Raw genomic sequence first — 17,849 nt, 5'->3', positions numbered from 1 at the left:
TGTCGTCGAGATACAGTACATGGACGACACCTGAGTCTGCACACATACAGAGGCTGAACTCCAGGACATAGTTGACGTTTTTACTGAGGCGTACGAAAGCATGGGCCTTACGCTAAACATCTGTAAGACAAAGGTCCTCCACCAGCCTGTCCTCGCCGCACAGCACTGCCCCCCCCAGTCATCAAGATCCACGGCGCGGGCCTGGACAATGTGGACCATTTCCCATACCTCGGGAGCCTCTTATCAACAAGAGCAGACACTGATGACGAGATTCAATACCACCTCCAGTGCACCAGTGCAGCCTTTGGCCACCTGAGGAAAAGAGTGTTCGAAGACCAGGCCCTCAAATCTGCCACAAAGCTCATGGTCTACAAGGCTGTAGTAATACCCGCCCTCCTGTATGGCTCAGAGATATGGACCATATACAGTAGACACCTCAAGTCGCTGGAGAAATACCACCAACGATGTCTCCGCAAGATCCTCCAAATCCCCTGGGAGGACAGACGCACCAACATTAGTATCCTCGACCAGGCCGACATCCCCAGCATTGAGGCACTGACCACACTTGATCAGCTCCGCTGGGCAGGCCACATTGTCCGCATGCCACATGAGACTCCCCAAGCAAGCGCTCTACTCAGAACTCCTTCACGGCAAACGAGCCAAAAGGTGGGCAGAGGAAATGTTACAAGGACACCCTCAAAGCCTCCCTGATAAAGTGCAACATCCTCACCGACACCTGGGAGTCCCTGGCCAAAGACTGTCCTAAGTGGAGGAAGTGCATCCAGGAGGGCGCTGAGCACCTCGAGTGTCATCGCCGAGAGCATGCAGAAATCAAGCGCAGGCAGCGGAAAGAACATGCAGCAAATCTGTCCCACCCTCCCTTACCCTCAACACTATCTGTCCCACCTGTGACAGGGACTGTGGCTCTCATATTGGACTGTTCAGCCACCTAAGGACTCATTTTAAGAGTGGAAGCCTTCCTCGATTCCGAGGGATTGCCTATGATGATGATGATGACTGACATGATCTGACTGAAGTTAGATGGCGAGGCGGTAGCGTTTTGCACCACCGGTAAACCTGAACCAAATTTCCCGGTGAGGCGCTACAACCTGCGCAACCGGGCGGTAAGCCATTCGAGACGCAGTAACGCCACTCCAGGCCACTCAATGAGGTGCTACACAACCAACTTTCTTGCCCTGCCTATTTTTAAATTATTTTAAGTTTTTTCATTTTAGAAGGCAATTCCCCTTTAAGAGACAGACTAGCTTTAAGAGAATGCTACCTTGCTCCAAGGATGCTACAACCATGCTACATCGGGCTACCGCCGATAAAAAAGAGAGTGTTACACGACAGGTCTTGCGCTAATGTTAATCAGCAGGCAACAAAATACCGGTGCAGTCTGCGCTATTATTACGGGCGGGTGGCCGTTAACTTCGGTCTGCAGTGGCACCGGCAGGTTTCCAGCCTACTCGAATTTCCAGCCCCTTTATGTTATTACATGACATAACTGAAAAGTTATTTCCTACCCTGGCACCAAGCCCATATCCCTCTATTCCCTGTTGAATCATAACTGTTTAAAAAAAAATAAAGTCAATGGGGAAGATTTTCCTCCCTCTTTTTGCCCCGATTTGGGAAAATCTGGAGCAAGCGGGAGAGCAAATTCAGGCATGAAGACCATTGCTTTCCTGCTGCTACTTCCAGGATTTCAATGTTGTAAGTGACATGCGTCCCATATGTCTGTCCAAATATGGGTGCGTATAGTATACAACATAAATGATGGGAATACATGGTGTTTCTATAGCACGATCTATGGGGCGCAAGAGAGTGAGGCAGTAAGTGTTAGGGCCAGCGCAAAACCGCCAGGGAGGTTCGCGGGCGTCGGTGAATTCGCCACGTCCAGTCGGTAATCTCTTGGTGCCCGCAGGCTCAACGGGAGGCGCAAAACAGCTGCATTTCTCCCCCATAATGAATTATTTAGGTCATCTACATATTGCACCTATAAACAGAGCCAAAGTACACATTAATCAGTGTGACTCAATACTGTGTACTTGATCTTACCTGTTTTTGTTCTTCGCCTAAACCATCCCACATTGAGGCAACAATCTTTGAAACTTCACCGAAAGTGGCATTTGGATTTTGACCTTTGATGGCTGCTTGAGTATCACGAAAGAATAGAGCATAGGCTGACACAGGTTTCTGTGGCTCATTTGGATCCTTCTTTTTCTTCTTTTTTGGAGTTTTGGGTTTCTTTCCCACATCTACAGCTGCCCGTTTTTCCCCACCGTTCATCTGTGTTATGAAAGAACCAGAGGTGTCGATTTATTAATGTTCACTTTTACATTTAAACGGATCTTTTTCAATATAGTGAAAAGTACTTAATCAATTATAGAAATATCCAGTGACTTAATTGATAATGGTTTTACTATGGTTCTTGGCTGCATTACAATGGTATATTTTTTATTTAACTGTAACTTGTTTATGTACTTTCATTACATCATTTTTAAAAGCTGCGAATTTAAACAGGTAAATCAAGTATGAAAAAGTAATTAGAAACCTAGCTATAAATCTTTGAGTAAGAATTGAGTACTTATAATCTAATAATGTATTTGGAATTCTGTCATTATGCTGTGTAAGTATGCTACTATAGGTATTTGTGTTTTAAGTCATCTGTATGAATAGTAAGCCACTCTGTCAAGCCCGTGTGGTGGCTGGTGTGCAACAGTCACCACACGTTAAACAAAATCCACACACAGGCATCTTCCACTCCTTCAACATGTAGTTCAGGACCTAGAATGTTAGGTCCTTCAATGAAACACCTGTGAACTCATTGAACTCATCCCTTTTTGGCGTGGAAGCAAGTCATCCTCGATTCGGGGGACCATCTGAGAGTGAGAGAAGCCATTCAAAACAGACAATACAAAATAAAAAAATCTAGAAATTACTATTGGTGATATTGTCAACCCAATCATTTTAAATAGGTTAACACCTCCATTAAAATAGTGGAGAAAAATATGATGCAATCATATGATAACATCAACAGTCATTTCTAGCTATTTGTCTGATTTGCAGTAATGTGTTGCAAACCTTGACTAAACAAGCAGAACAGGTACAATGAACCTAATGTGACCCACCTAAAAGTTAAATAAATTACCACATCAGCCAATTATACTACAATATATATATTAGATTATAAATTATTTCATTACAAGGTATAAAAATGATGAAGCCTACAATGGAGTCAATATCCCCCTGAAATATGTTTAGTGTTTCAATATCCTTCTTCTCAGCAAAACAGCTGAATTATGGCATCAATTGTTTAACAACATCTACATTTATATAATGTAAACAATATATTGGCAAAACTTCAGTAGTGTTTACTAGCACAACAATGCTACAACTTTACAATACAAAGCACATTAAAAAAATTTATGTTCCAAATTAACTGCGTCAATCGTACTCGAATATCACCGTGTTATTTTATTCTCTGTGGGCCACTAACCAACTTTCACAATGTTGCCAATAATAGTGGTAAAGAAAACCACAGACTCACTTTTGCCTTGACTTTCTGTTAAAATGTTCCACTGTGTAAAAAGCATGCTGTACTCATTCAATATCTCCCCCAACTTTTCAAATCTGAAGTGCAATCAATGCAAATGTTACAAAGGAGTAACTTTACAAAACTCAGACTACTGTATAGCAAATAAACATCAGAGCCGTTCATATAGTCTATGTCTGATAGCAAGAGGAATAACACTGGCAAAATAGAAGGATGCAAGATTTCTCTTCAGTAACAGAATACTGGAACATTTGAATGAAATATCTATAGAAGGATATGCTTGCAGCTTTCAGGGGTGGCAACATGATTCTCAAAGAATCTGATAATAAATATATTAATTTTAAAAACCATCCATTTTAAGATGCACCTCACTGAAAGGACATTGGGAATAGACCCATCTTCAGTTTGTGCAACTGTAAAAGATATTCGAGAATGTCATTGGACTGTTTTTTTGGCAAATTTTCTCCTTCTTCTCTTCCTCTGAAGACATTGGGGATGAATGGCCTCAGGACTTTTTCTGCTCTGCCACTGTAATATTCATGGAAGTTCAGCGGAAAACCCGTTTACGCACATGTATGGAGTTTCTGCTGAACTTTCACCAAAATTATAGTGGCAGAATGGGAGAAAGCCCAAGGAAATTCATCCCCATTGACCCCAGCTGGACAAGGTACCACAGGCAACAGTCATCCTCTAGTACCTCACCCAAATGTCCATGGTTCACATGTGAATCTTCAGAGTGAGTGCCAGTAGGTTATTTAACCATAGGGGACATCACAGCTGAGCTAGTGCAGTCTTTACCAGTTGTCAACATAAGAACATAAGAATTAGGAACAGGAGTAGGCCATCTAGCCCCTCGAGCCTGCTCCGCCATTCAACAAGATCATGGCTGATCTGGCCGTGGACTCAGCTCCACTTACCCGCCCGCTCCCCGTAACCCTTAATTCCCTTATTGGTTAAAAATCTATCTATCTGTGATTTGAATACATTCAATGAGCTAGCCTCAACTGCTTCCTTGGGCAGAGAATTCCACAGATTCACAACCCTCTGGGATAAGAAATTCCTTCTCAACTCGATTTTAAATTGGCTCCCCCGTATTTTGAGGCTGTGCCCCCTAGTTCTAGTCTCCCCGACCAGTGGAAACAACCTCTCTGCCTCTATCTTGTCTATCCCTTTCATTATTTTAAATGTTTCTATAAGATCACCCCTCATCCTTCTGAACTCCAACAAGTAAAGACCCAGTCTACTCAATCTATCATCATAAGGTAACCCCCTCATCTCCGGAATCAGCCGAGTGAATCGTCTCTGTACCTCCTCCAAAGCTAGTATATCCTTCCTTAAATAAGGTGACCAAAACTGCAAGCAGTACTCCAGGTGCGGCCTCACCATACCCTATACAGTTGCAGCAGGACCTCCCTACTTTTGTACTCCATCCCTCTCGCAATGAAGGCCAACATTCCATTCGCCTTCCTGATTACCTGCTGCACCTGCAAACAAACTTTTTGGGATTCATGCACAAGGACCCCCAGGTCCCTCTGCACAGCAGCATGTTGTAATTTCTCCCCATTCAAATAATATTCCCTTTCACTGTTTTTTTTTCACATTTTCTGACATTGTATTCCATCTGCCAAACCTTAGCCCATTCACTTAACCTATCTAAATCTCTTTGCAGCCTCTCTGTGTCCTCTACACAACCCGCTTTCCCACTAATCTTTGTGTCATCTGCAAATTTTGTAACACTACACTCTGTCCCCTCTTCCAGGTCATCTATGTATATTGTAAACAGTTGTGGTCCCAGTACCGATCCCTGTGGCACACCACTAACCACCGATTTCCAACCCGAAAAGGACCCATTTATCCCGACTCTCTGCTTTCTGTTAGCCAGCCAATTCTCGATCCATGCTAATACATTTCCTCTGACTCCGTGTACCTTTATCTTCTGCAGTAACCTTTTATGTGGCACCTTATCGAATACCTTTTGGAAATCTAAATACACCACATCCATCGGAACATCTCTATCCACCATGCTCGTTATATCCTCAAAGAATTCCAGTAAATTAGTTAAACATGATTTCCCCTTCATGAATCCATGTTGCGTCTGCTTGATTGCACTATTCCTATCTAGATGTCCCGCTATTTCTTCCTTAATGATAGCTTCAAGCATTTTCCCCACTACAGATGTTAAACTAACCGGCCTATAGTTACCTGCCTTTTGTCTGCCCCCTTTTTTAAACAGAGGCGTTACATTAGCTGCTTTCCAATCCGCTGGTACCTCCCCAGAATCCAGAGAATTTTGGTAGATTATTACGAATGCATCTGCTATAACTTCCGCCATCTCTTTTAATACCCTGGGATGCATTTCATCAGGACCAGGGGACTTGTCTACCTTGAGTCCCATTAGCCTGTCCAGCACTACCCCACTGGTGATAGTGATTATCTCAAGGTCCTCCCTTCCCACATTCCCGTGACCAGCAATTTTTGGCATGGTTTTTGTGTCTTCCACTGTGAAGACCGAAGCAAAATAATTGTTTAAAATCTCAGCCATTTCCACATTTCCCATTATTAAATCCCCCTTTTCATCTTCTAAGGGACCAACATTTACTTTAGTCACTCTTTTCCGTTTTATATATCAGTAAAAGCTTTTATTATCTGATTTTGTTTTGCACAAGTTTACTTTCGTAATCTATCGTTCCTTTCTTTATTGCTTTCTTAGTCATTCTTTGCTGTCGTTTAAAATTTTCCCAATCTTCTATTTTCCCACTAATCTTGGCCACCTTATACGCATTGGTTTTTAATTTGATACTCTCCTTTATTTCCTTGTTTAACCACAGCTGGTTATCCCTTCTCTTACTGCCCTTCTTTTTCACTGGAATATATTTTTATTGAGCAGTATGAAAGAGCTCCTTAAAAGTCCTCCACTGTTCCTCAATTGTGCCACCATTTAGTCTGTGTTCCCAGTCTACTTTAGCCAACTCTGCCCTCATCCCACTGTAGTCCCCTTTGTTTAAGCATAGTACGCTCGTTTGAGACACTATTTCCTCACCCTCAATCTGTATTACAAATTCAACCATACTGTGAACACTCATTCCGAGAGGATCTTTTACTAGGAGATAGTTTATTATTCCTGTCTCATTACACAGGACCAGATCTAAGATAGCTTGCTCCCTTGTAGGTTCTGTAACATACTGTTCTAAGAAACAATCCCATATGCATTCTATGAATTTCTCCTCAAGGCTACCCCGTGCGATTTGATTTGACCAATCGATATGTAGGTTAAAATCCCCCATGTTTACTGCCGTTCCTTTTTCACATGCCTCCATTATTCCCTTGATTATTGTCTGCCCCACCGTGAAGTTATTATTTGGGGGTCAATAAACTATGCCCACCAGTGACTTTTTCCCCTTACTATCTCTGATCTCCACCCATAATGATTCAACATTTTGTTCATTAGAGCGAATATCATCTCTCACAACTGCCCTGATATCATCCTTTATTAACAGAGCTACCCCACCTGCTTTCCCTTCTTGTCTATCTTTCCGAATTGTCAGATACCCCTGTATGTTTAATTCCCAGTCTTGGCCACCCTGCAACCACTTTTCTGTAATGGCCACCAAATCATACACATTTGTAATGATTTGTGCCGTCAACTCATGTACTTTATTTCGAATGCTGCGTGTGTTTAGGTAGAGTGTTTTAACACTAGTTTTTAAACCATGATTTTTAGTTTTGACCCCTCCTGCAGCCCCTTCATATTCATACATATTGTCCCTTCCTATCATCTTGTGGTTTACACTTACCCCATGCACTTCCAGTAGGAGTTGTTGGATATTGGTTGGAAACAGGAACCTTGGCTAAAAAATGTTTATCGTTCCCTAACTTAGGAATGTCAATGCCAATTATAGGGGCCTACTGCTGCCCTGCCAGAGATTAGCTAATTGAGCAAAATTGTGGTCCTCCTGGTTTGTAGCTCAACTATTCAATGTATGAACATGCTGAGCCATCAGGGGAGCCATTTGAGCTTTTTAAAAAAAGAAGTCACTGCATATTAATGCATTTAATGGCATTTTTATTCCATGAGTATTCACTCTAAAGCAAGACATATAGCAGCCAAATTCCTGCAGAGAAAGAAATATCAAGAAATAAATATCAAGAAATATTTACGTGAAATAAATATCAAATGAACCTACTTTGACATGCATTTGTTTTAACGTTTTGTTTTTATTGTAATTTGTTTTCTTCTTTGGGCAGTTTAAATCATCTGATGTTAGTGGTAATAAATGGAAAGAATATAAATGGAGGGTTAATATAAATGGAAAAATAAAGAAAGAATAAAGGTATTATCGTTTAGGTTTCATACTTGCAATATAATTTGTCCTTTGTTTGAAAAACAAACATTTTCTCCCTTTCAAATCAAGATACCGCTTAAAATGTCTACTAAACTGCAGTAAAATGATTTATTAATTTGGTAAAATGAATAATATATTATCACTTAAGATATTACATAATTCACAAAAGTTAACATTGGTTGGAACATTGCATTTTACCTCGTGAAAAATATGAAAGGAATGCACAACCAAAATAATTATTTAATTGTAAAGATTTTTACAATTTATATATTGAGATTTAGTTAGCTATAACTAGTCATCTCTATCCATTTTGTCTTCATCTGAACTCCTTTTCCTTTGTTAAACTTCACATGGCACTCTCCCTTCCTGTGTGCTACTTCATTCTCCTCTGGCCCAGAGAGAAGGAATTATACTATTTGGGATCTGCATCTTTTGTTGATCTGCATCTTCCCACAGAAAATATTTTAGTTCCACTTCATAGGGTTGTTATTTTCTCTCAGTGCATAGTCTCCAAAAGCGATTGTTTTTTCCTACTTAATACCTGGCTAGCTTTCACAGTTCAAGCAGCTACACACATGGTAAGCAAGTTGTTATTGGGAAGTTGAGTGGAATGGTGTGTTAGACACTTCTGGGATTTTGCACTTCTGTGGACCTGGGTTTAAATACAGCCTAGACTGGTGTGTGAAATGGAAACAATGGCCGCAATCTCGCCAACTGTGGCAAGTCTGGGATGGCTGGGGTCTTTAGCAAGGTTCCGGTCCACTGTTGGCTGCAGCCTGCTCTCTCCAAGTGTTTTTACGATGATGGGACCTGTTAAGCCCGCCCAACGAGGATCCCGGCCAATTAAAAGGAAGTGGGTTTGATGGCGTCATTTGATGACACGTAATCAGCTGGTTTCCTTAAAGGGACTATTGTCCTGATTGATTCTGACAGCTGTGCTGTCAGTGTTCTACAGCATTGTGGTACTGCAAACACTGACAAGCACTGGACAAAGGTGCATGGCTGCACCCAGAATCTCCCATGAATCCCTCCATATGCTTATGGAGGGAGTCACATCACAAAGGGAGGTTTCTCTTCCCTTCCAATAGGTAGAAGAGACCTCCACAGGAGACCAACGCAGCCTGGTTGCACATTGCACAGGACGGCAAAAGCAAGGATGTCGTCAGGAGGACATGGCTGCAGTGGTGGAAACCTTTCAATAATCTCAGTAGATGATGAAACATTACAGCAAAGCCACACTCAACTTCATCCTGCTGTGCCACTCATCACATCCACATCACTCTGCCTTCCTTACCCTACTTCAGCACATCCTTACTCACACCAACTTACCTTGCACCTCCACCCATCCTCTCTCTATTTACATTATCACTTCCCCATCTCATTAGCCACCCCTCACACGCACCCTCATCCTAGTCCAATCATACCAGCGAACAACACGCAAGGGTAGGCATTTGGGTGTCATTGCCAATGTTAAGTTTCTGTTAATATGTTGTCAAACATGAAATCTTTATTTTCATCAGATTTGTGTACACCTTTGGAAGTGGCTTAGTGAGTTGCAGTGAATGGTGAGACATAATGGTACCCCCTCCAATGGTGTGAAAGGAATAACTTGGGCATTGTAGGAATACTTTATGGTGCTGGTGTTGGGTGGTGCCAACCTGGCCCATCATGTGGCAGCCAGGGTGTACAGCATCAAGTGAAGTAAATCTGGCTATGGTGAAGCCATCTTTGGCATCCTGGGCAGTAATGTGGTCGGGTGCTGATGCCCTATGTCCTGTGCAGCATCAGGTGATTGCGGAGAAGGTTGGTATTGTTATTGGTGCTGCTGGTGTGCCTGGTGTGTCTGGTATTGGGGGCTGATTGTGGTGGGATTCTGAGGACCAAGGTGAGATTTTTTTAAGCACACTGATGCCGTTGGAATAGAAACATACAAACATAGAAAATAGGTGCAGGTGTAGGCCATTCGGCTCTTCGAGCCTGCACTGCCATTCAATAAGATCATGGATGATCATTCCCTCAGTACCCCTTTCCTGCTTTCTCTCCATACCCCTTGATCCTCTTAGCCGTAAGGGCCATATCTAACTCCCTCTTGAATATATCCAATGAACTGGCATCAACAACTCTCCGCGGCAGGGAATTCCATAGGTTAACAACTCTCTGAGTGAAGAAGTTTCTCCTCATCTCAGTCCTAAATGGTCTACCCCTTATCCTAAGACTATGTCCCCTGGTTCTGGACTTCCCCAACATCGGGAACATTCTTCCCGCATCTGTCCAGTCCCGTCAGGATCTTAAACGTTTCTATGAGATCCCCTCTCATCCTTCTAAACTCTAGTGAATAAAGGCCCAGTTGATCCAGTCTCTCCTCATATGACAGTCCAGCCATCCCCGGAATCAGTCTGGTGAACCTTCGTTGCACTCCCTCAATAGCAAGAACGTCCTTCAGAACGTCAGGTGAGGTTGAGATCACAAAAGCAATCTGTCAATGGTGAGAGAAGTTGTTCCAAGGAGTTGATGGAGAGTTTAATCCAAACACTTCCAACCTGCATAAAGCTCAAAAGTCAATTCCAAATCCTATAGGCTCCAGCTTCTAAGATTGGGAAGTGAACAGCTGTGAAATGGTGGCTTTTATAAACCACATTTGCAGCTATCAACTATTCAGAAGAATGCATACTCATTGAAAACCCGACCTACTTACCTGACGTGATCCCCAAGCGCCATGAACCTCGGCAAATAGCTGGAATAATGGTAAGTAGAGGGTAAAATTATCTTTAATTGGCTTTTAACTACCTCTTAATGATATAAATTGCCTTTCTCACCGCTTGGTGTCAGGTCTGTTAATCGCTGACAGATCCAACCCCTGGCCCTGGGAGACTAGCGTGGAGGCGGGTTGACAGCGGGCTTCCAACCCGCTGCCAATCACTTCCATTTTTACAGCTGACCCACCTCCAAACCCACCCTCTCAGCATTGGTAAAATGCCAATGTGTGAAACCTTCAACTTCAATGGGAGTGTAAAATAGACAATTTTGTTTTTAGGCAGCCCCGTTATACACCCAATTTTCTTTCCAATGACGGTTGATCTGATATTGCCCATTTTATGCCCCAGCTGAAATTGGCAGTTCTTAAAGTTGACACTGGATGCCCAAAATGAGAATAATTCCATTTTCCAGCACCTTGATGAACACAACTTTAAAACATTTTTTTAATTGGCTCTGAAATTCTGGAGGGGTTCTACCAATCCTCTACTATAATTTAGGCAGGGGAGCAACAGAAGTCCCAGAGAAATGGTACAAATGGCCATTTTAAGCAGTTTATGGAATTTTCCTGGAGGGGTTTCCCTTAGATCTCCCACTGGAGCTACAATGGGAGACTTGAAGGATCCCCACGTAATTTCAGGGCCATTTTCTTTCCATTATCGGAATAAATCACTGAGTTGGCCAAATAGTTGCCAAAAATAAGTACCTCTTATAAGGAGGGAACGGACACAAGTTATTCTCTCCATAAATTCAGGATAGAAATATAGAAATTTACAGCACAGAAGGCGGCCATTTCAGCCCATCGTGTCCGAGCCGGCCGTCAAAGAGCCGCACGGCCCTAGGTCAGCAGCCCTGAAGGTCACATATAAACCTATGAACAATGAAAAATGGCGGAAAGTTAAAGAGCATCCAGCCCAACCAGTCCTCCCCACACAACTGCGACACCTCTTATACTGAAACATTCTACACTCCATCCTAACCAGAGCCATGTGGGAGAGGGCAAAAACCAGATAAAAACCCAGGCCAATTGGGGAAAAAAAAATCTGGGAAAATTCCTCTCTGACCCATCCCGGCGATCAAAACTAGTCCAGATCATCATCCTGGCTGTATTCGATTCCCTGCAGTACTTACCATTGTATCTGCGCCAGCCAACAAGATGTTATCCAGTCTAATCCCAATTACCAGCTCTAGGTCTGTAACCCTGCAGGTTACGGCACTTTAGTGCCCATCCAACCATCTTTTAAATGTGGTGAGGGTTTCTGCATCCACCACCCTTCCAGGCAGTGAGTTGCAGACCCCCACAACCCCTCTGCGTGAAGAAGCCTCCCCTCAAAACCTTCCACCAACCACAAAACTATGCCCCCTCATAATAGACCCTTCCATTATTGGAAATAGGCCCCTTGCTATCCACTATATCCAGGCCCCTCAAAATGTTGTATACTTCAATGAGGTCTCCTCTCAATCTCCCCTGTTCCAATGAAAACAAACCCAGCCTATCCAATCTATCTTCATAGCTAAGATTCTCCATTCCAGGCAGCATCCTAGTAAATCTCCTCTGCATCCTCTCTAGTGCAATCATGTCCTTCCTATAATACGGCGACCAGAACTGCACGCAGTACTCCAGCTGTGGCCTAATCAAAGTATTATACAATTTAAGCATAACCTCCCTGCTCTTGTATTCTATGCCTCAGCCAATAAAGGCAAGCATTCCGTATGCTTTCTTAACCACCTTATCCACCTGGCCTGCTACTTTCAGGGACCTGTGGACAAGCACTCCAAGGTCCCTTTGTTCATCTACACTATTCAGTGGCCTACCGCTTAATGTGTATACCCTTTCCTTATTAGCCCTCCCAAAGTGCATCACCTCACACTTTTCTGAATTAAATTCCATTTGCCACTGCTCTGCCCACCTGATCAGTAGATTGATATCTTCCTGCAATCCATGACTTTCCTCTTCATTCTCAACGACACAGCCAACTTTAGTGTCATCTGCAAACTTCTTAATCATACTCCCTATATTCAAATCTAAAACATTGATATATACCACAAAAAGCAAGAGATCCAATAATGAGCCCTGCGGCACCCCACTGGAAACATCCTTCCAGTCACAAAAACATCCATCAACCATTACCCTTTGCTTCCTACCTCTAAGCCAATTTTGGATCCAACTAGTCACTTTGCCCTGGATCTTATGGGCTTTAACCTTCATGACCAGTCGACCATGTGGGACCTTATCAAAAGCTTTGCTAAAGTCCATATATACTACATCGTATGCACTACCCTCATCGACCCTCTTGGTTATTTCCTCAAAAAATTCAATCAGGTTAGTCAAACACGATCTTCCCTTAACAAATCCATGCTGTCTGTCCCTAATTAATCCTTGCCTTTCCAAATGTAGATTTATCCTGTCTTTCAGGATTTTTTCCAATAATTTTCCCACCACTGAGGTTAATCTGTCAGGCCTGTAATTAATCGGCCTATCCCTTTTTCCCTTCGTAAACAAGGGTACCACATTAGCAGTCCTCTAGTCCTCCGGCACCATGCCCAAATCCAAAGAGGACTAGAAAATGATGGTCAAGGCCTCTGCTATTTCCTCTTTTACTTCGCTCAACAGCCTGGGATGCATTTCATCCGGGCCTGGGGACTTGTCTACGTTCAAAGCTGCTAAACCCCTTAATACCTCCTCTCTCACTATGTTTATTTCACCCAGAATTTCACACTCCTCCTCGATAGCAGTATCAGCATTGCCCCTTTCCTTTGTGAAAACAGATGCAAAGTATTCATTAAGTCAACCATACCAACATCTTCCACCTCCACACAAAGATTACCCTCATGGTCTCTAATAGGCCCTACCCTTTCTTTAGTTACCCTCTTACTCTTAATATATTTATACAACACCTTTGGGTTTTCCTTAATTTTATTAGCCAAGAATTATTCATGCTTTTTCATTTCTAATATCCTTTTTAATTTTACCTCTTAACTAAAGACAAACGTAGGGCCTTGCAGTCGGATTCGGGTGAATTTATAATGGGAAACAAAGAAATGGAAGACAAATTGAACAAGTACTTTGGTTCTGTCTTCACAAAGGAAGACACAAATAACCTTCCGGATGTACTAGGGGACCGAAGGTCTAGTGAGAAGGAGGAAGTGAAGGATATCCTTATTAGGCGGGAAATTGTGTTCGTGAAATTGATGGGATTGAAGGCCGATAAGTCCCCAAGTCTTGATAGTCTACATCCTACATCCTAGAGTACTTAAGGAAGTGGCCCTAGAAATAGTGGATGCATTGGTGATAATTTTCCAACAGTCTCGACTCTGGATCAGTTCCTATGGACTGGAGAGTTGCTAAATAAAACAATTTTTTAAAAAAAGGAGGGAGAGAGAAAACTGGTAATTATAGACCGGTTAGCCTGACATCAGTAGTGGGGAAAATGTTGGAATCAATCATTAAGGATGAAATAGCAGCGCATTTGGAAAGCAGTGATAGGATTGGTCCAAGTCAGCATGGATTTATGAAGGGGAAATCATACTTGACAAATCTTCTGGAATTTTTTGAGGATGTAACTAGTAGAATGGATAGGGGAGAACCAGTGGATGTGGTGTATTTGGACTTTCAAAAGGCTTTTGACAAGGTCCCAAACAAGAGATTTGTGTGCAAAATCAAAGCACATGGTATTTGGGGGTAATGTACTGACGTGGATAGAGAATTGGTTGGCAGACAGGAAGCAGAGAGTTGGGATTAATGGTTCCTTTTCAGAATGGCAGGCAGTGACTAGTGGAGTGCCGCAGGGCTCAGTGCTGGGACCCCAGCTCTTTACAATATATATTAATGATTTAGATGATGGAATTGAGTGTAATATCTCCAAGTTTGCAGATGACACTAAACTGGGGGTGGTGTGAGCTGTGAGGAGGACGCTAAGAGGCTGCAGGGTAATTTGGACAGGTTAGGCGAGTGGGCAAATACATGGCAGATGCAGTATAATGTGGATAAATGTGAGGTTATCCACTTTGGGGTAAAAACACGAAGGCAAAATATTATCTGAATGGTGGCAGATTAGGAAAAATGGAGGTGCAGCAAGACCTGGGTGTCATGGTTCATCAGTCATTGAAAGTTGGCATGCAGGTACAGCAGGCGGTGAAGAAGGCAAATGGTATGTTGGCCTTCATAGCAAGGGGATTTGAGTATAGGAGTAGGGAAGTCTTACTGCAGTTGTACAGGGCCTTGGTGAAGCCCCACCTGGAATATTGTGTTCAATTGTGCTCTCTTAATCTGAGGAAGGACGTTCTTGCTATTGAGAGAGTGCAGCGAAGGTTCACCAGACTGATTCCAGGGATGGCTGGACTGACATATGAGGAGAGACTGGATCAACTGAGCCTTTATACACTGGAGTTTAGAAGGATGAGAGGGGATCTCATAGAAACTTATAAGATTCTGACTGGACTGGACAGGTTAGATGCGGGAAGAATGTTTCCGATGTTGGGGAAGTCCAGAACGAGGGGACACAGTCTTAGGATAAGGGGCAGGTCATTTTGGACTGAGATGAGGAGAAACTTATTCACTCAGAGAGTTGTTAACCTGTGGAATTCCCTGCCGCAGAGAGTTGTTGATGCCAGTTCATTGGATATATTCAAGAGGGAGTTAGATATGGCCCTTGCAGCTAAAGGGATCAAGAGGTATGGAGAGAAAGCAGGAAAGGTGTACTGAGGGAATGATCAGCCATAATCTTATTGAATGGTGGTGGAGGCTTGAAGGGCCGGATGGCCTACTTCTGCACCTATTTTCTATGTTTCTATATTCCTCCAAAGATTCTATAGTATTTATGGTATATGACATAAGCTTCCCTTTTTTTCTTTATCCTCCCCTGTAAGTCCCAAGACATCCAGAGGGTTCAAGAATTGTTATTCTATCCTTTTTCTTCAAGGGCACATGTTTGACCTGAGCCTTCCGGATCTTCTCCTTGAATGCCTCCCACTGTCCCAACACTGATTTACCCACAAGTAGCTGTTTCCAGTCTACTGTGGCCAAATCACTTCTCAACTTAGCAAAGTTAGCTTTTCCCCAATTTGGGACTTTTATTCCAGGCCTATCCTTGTCCTTATCCATAACTATCTTGAATCTGACTGAATTATGGTCACTGGCACCCAAGTGCTCTCCCACTAATACCCCTTCAACCTTATGAGGCTTGTTACAGCGTTGTTCCTTTCTGATTGCTATGTATGTATATCCCTGTCTTTTTACATGTGGACAGAACGTCTTTATCCTTGATCAGTTTGACTTCATTGTGGTCATTGCTTAGCATAATTAGATTCGGTTTCTCCATTTACTGGTAGTAGAGATGGCCTATTTTGTCTCTCCAGTGTTAATTGTATGGCATTGCCAGGGTGGACCATAAATACTGAGATCAACCCTAGCATTCCCAAGACTGGTTCAGTAGATTAAATATAAACTTAATGTATTCAGGGTGTTAACATTCAAAAGCTTTCAAGAAATACTTTCGGTAATTATTTCTTTGTAAGATTGCTCATGTACAGAAATTAATATTTTTCCACTTCACACACTGTGATTGTGCCTTTCAATTCCTCGTAGGACTTTAACAAATATGTTAGAAATTAAATGTATTATACGTATTTATAAAATGATGATTCCTTTTTTAAAATTTAAGTAAATATAAAAAAAATATTTTTTTACTGAAAACTAAAAATCTATTTTTAAAAATTTATATTAAAAACATTTCAACATGTGTGTTCATACCACAAGCATGGGATTACAAAGTATGGAATAAATTGTCATTTTTTATGTTTTTATTGGCATCATACATAGGTAGGCAACACCCAAGCAGTAAGTATTTTTTATACTGTAGTCATATATTTTCTTAAAGGTATTTCACTGTCAGCATTTATTTGAAATTACATAGTTTGAACATTTATAATTTACTTCGTACTATTCTGAGGGGAGGAGGTATGCTCGCTTTTTCTGATTTTAGGTAATTTTGTTTAAACAGTGAGCATCAATGACATAATTGGAACTGGCTTAGAACAGTGGTGAAACTCGAGGGAGCTAGATTAACATACATAGTTGAATTAACAAATACCTGATGAGCCTTGGGTTAATGACAGTTCTCTACTGATGTTAGTTCAGTTTCCTCATACTGTCTGGCTCAGTAACTCCTCCAAGTCATTATATTGGAAGCTTTACATAACAAAGCTTTACACACCTTGGATGTCTCATCGGTTTCATCTTCATGGACTGAGCTGGACGGTGATGGAGTAGCGGACTTGCTTCCTGGTGGGGATGGTGAGCTGTGTTGGATAGTATTTCCTCCCATATTAAGACCAAGTTGTGCACTGAGTTGTGACTGGTTTATCGTGGTCAGCTGACCACGTTGCATTACTCCTGGGTGTCTGATGTCTGTAGATCGGATAGCAGATCTCATAATTGACATCTGTGGGTGAGCACTGTAATGAGTAGTTTCTGTGTTTCCCAGATCATGCATCTGGAAAAGAAAATGATGGTGGTGGGGAAATCATAAATAAAATGTACTGAAGAAAAACACACATTTGTCCACTGAGATGGATGGCTTCGATTATTCTATGATCAGATTGATCTCACATGTTTTATTGGCATTCATCCTACATAAATTAGGAAAATGCATTTTATTGAAAATTAATATAAATTATACATTGAAAACAAACCACTGCTTCAACTGTCTCCTAACCAAAGAAAGGTCTGAGTGATTAATTTATGTGTGTGTATTTTAATTCTAAATGGTAAGAGATAAAAATACTAAATGCTAATAGGGCATTTTCAGTCATAGTATAAGCAACCTTACTGCACACTGAACAGTGCACTAAGCAGTTACTTCACATACTATGCTGATTGCCACTTCAGAAGACTGAAATCTGTTGCCTCAGGTGATATTTTCCATTACATATATTTTCAACACCAGGGTTCCTAACACAGAAATTGGAAGATGCTATGGCCTTTTGTTTGTTAGATCTACAGTGAGATAGCCACAGTTGATTTTATTTGTAGACTTTACAAAAGCTTTAGTGATATACAGTTTATGCCCATCTCACATTTATAAATATTTCAGACACCACGATGTCTAAATAATTATATAAGTCTGAAACAGTATATCCTCATATCTATTGTGATCAAGTAAGTGCACCATCAGAAAGTAACTGCACACAGTAGC

General features: G+C 41.9%; 1 protein-coding gene across 5 annotated transcripts in view; it reads right to left on the bottom strand.

Annotated features, from left to right (window-relative positions):
* The window catches only part of tox (thymocyte selection-associated high mobility group box), a 425,064-nt gene that overhangs the window by 55,932 nt on the left and 351,283 nt on the right, over positions 1–17,849 (bottom strand). For all 5 annotated transcript variants that reach the window (XM_070875600.1, XM_070875611.1, XM_070875640.1 and 2 more), the window contains 2 exons: positions 16,869–17,147; positions 2,059–2,289 (listed from right to left, as the gene is read on the bottom strand). In XM_070875600.1, coding sequence (XP_070731701.1) covers positions 2,059–2,289; positions 16,869–17,147 — 510 coding nt within the window. The remainder of the gene's footprint in view (positions 1–2,058; positions 2,290–16,868; positions 17,148–17,849) is intronic.

This window comes from Pristiophorus japonicus, chromosome 1 (genome assembly GCF_044704955.1).
Source record: "Pristiophorus japonicus isolate sPriJap1 chromosome 1, sPriJap1.hap1, whole genome shotgun sequence".
NCBI classification, from domain to species: Eukaryota; Metazoa; Chordata; class Chondrichthyes; family Pristiophoridae; genus Pristiophorus; species Pristiophorus japonicus.
This window is presented reverse-complemented; position numbering and strand designations above follow the sequence as displayed.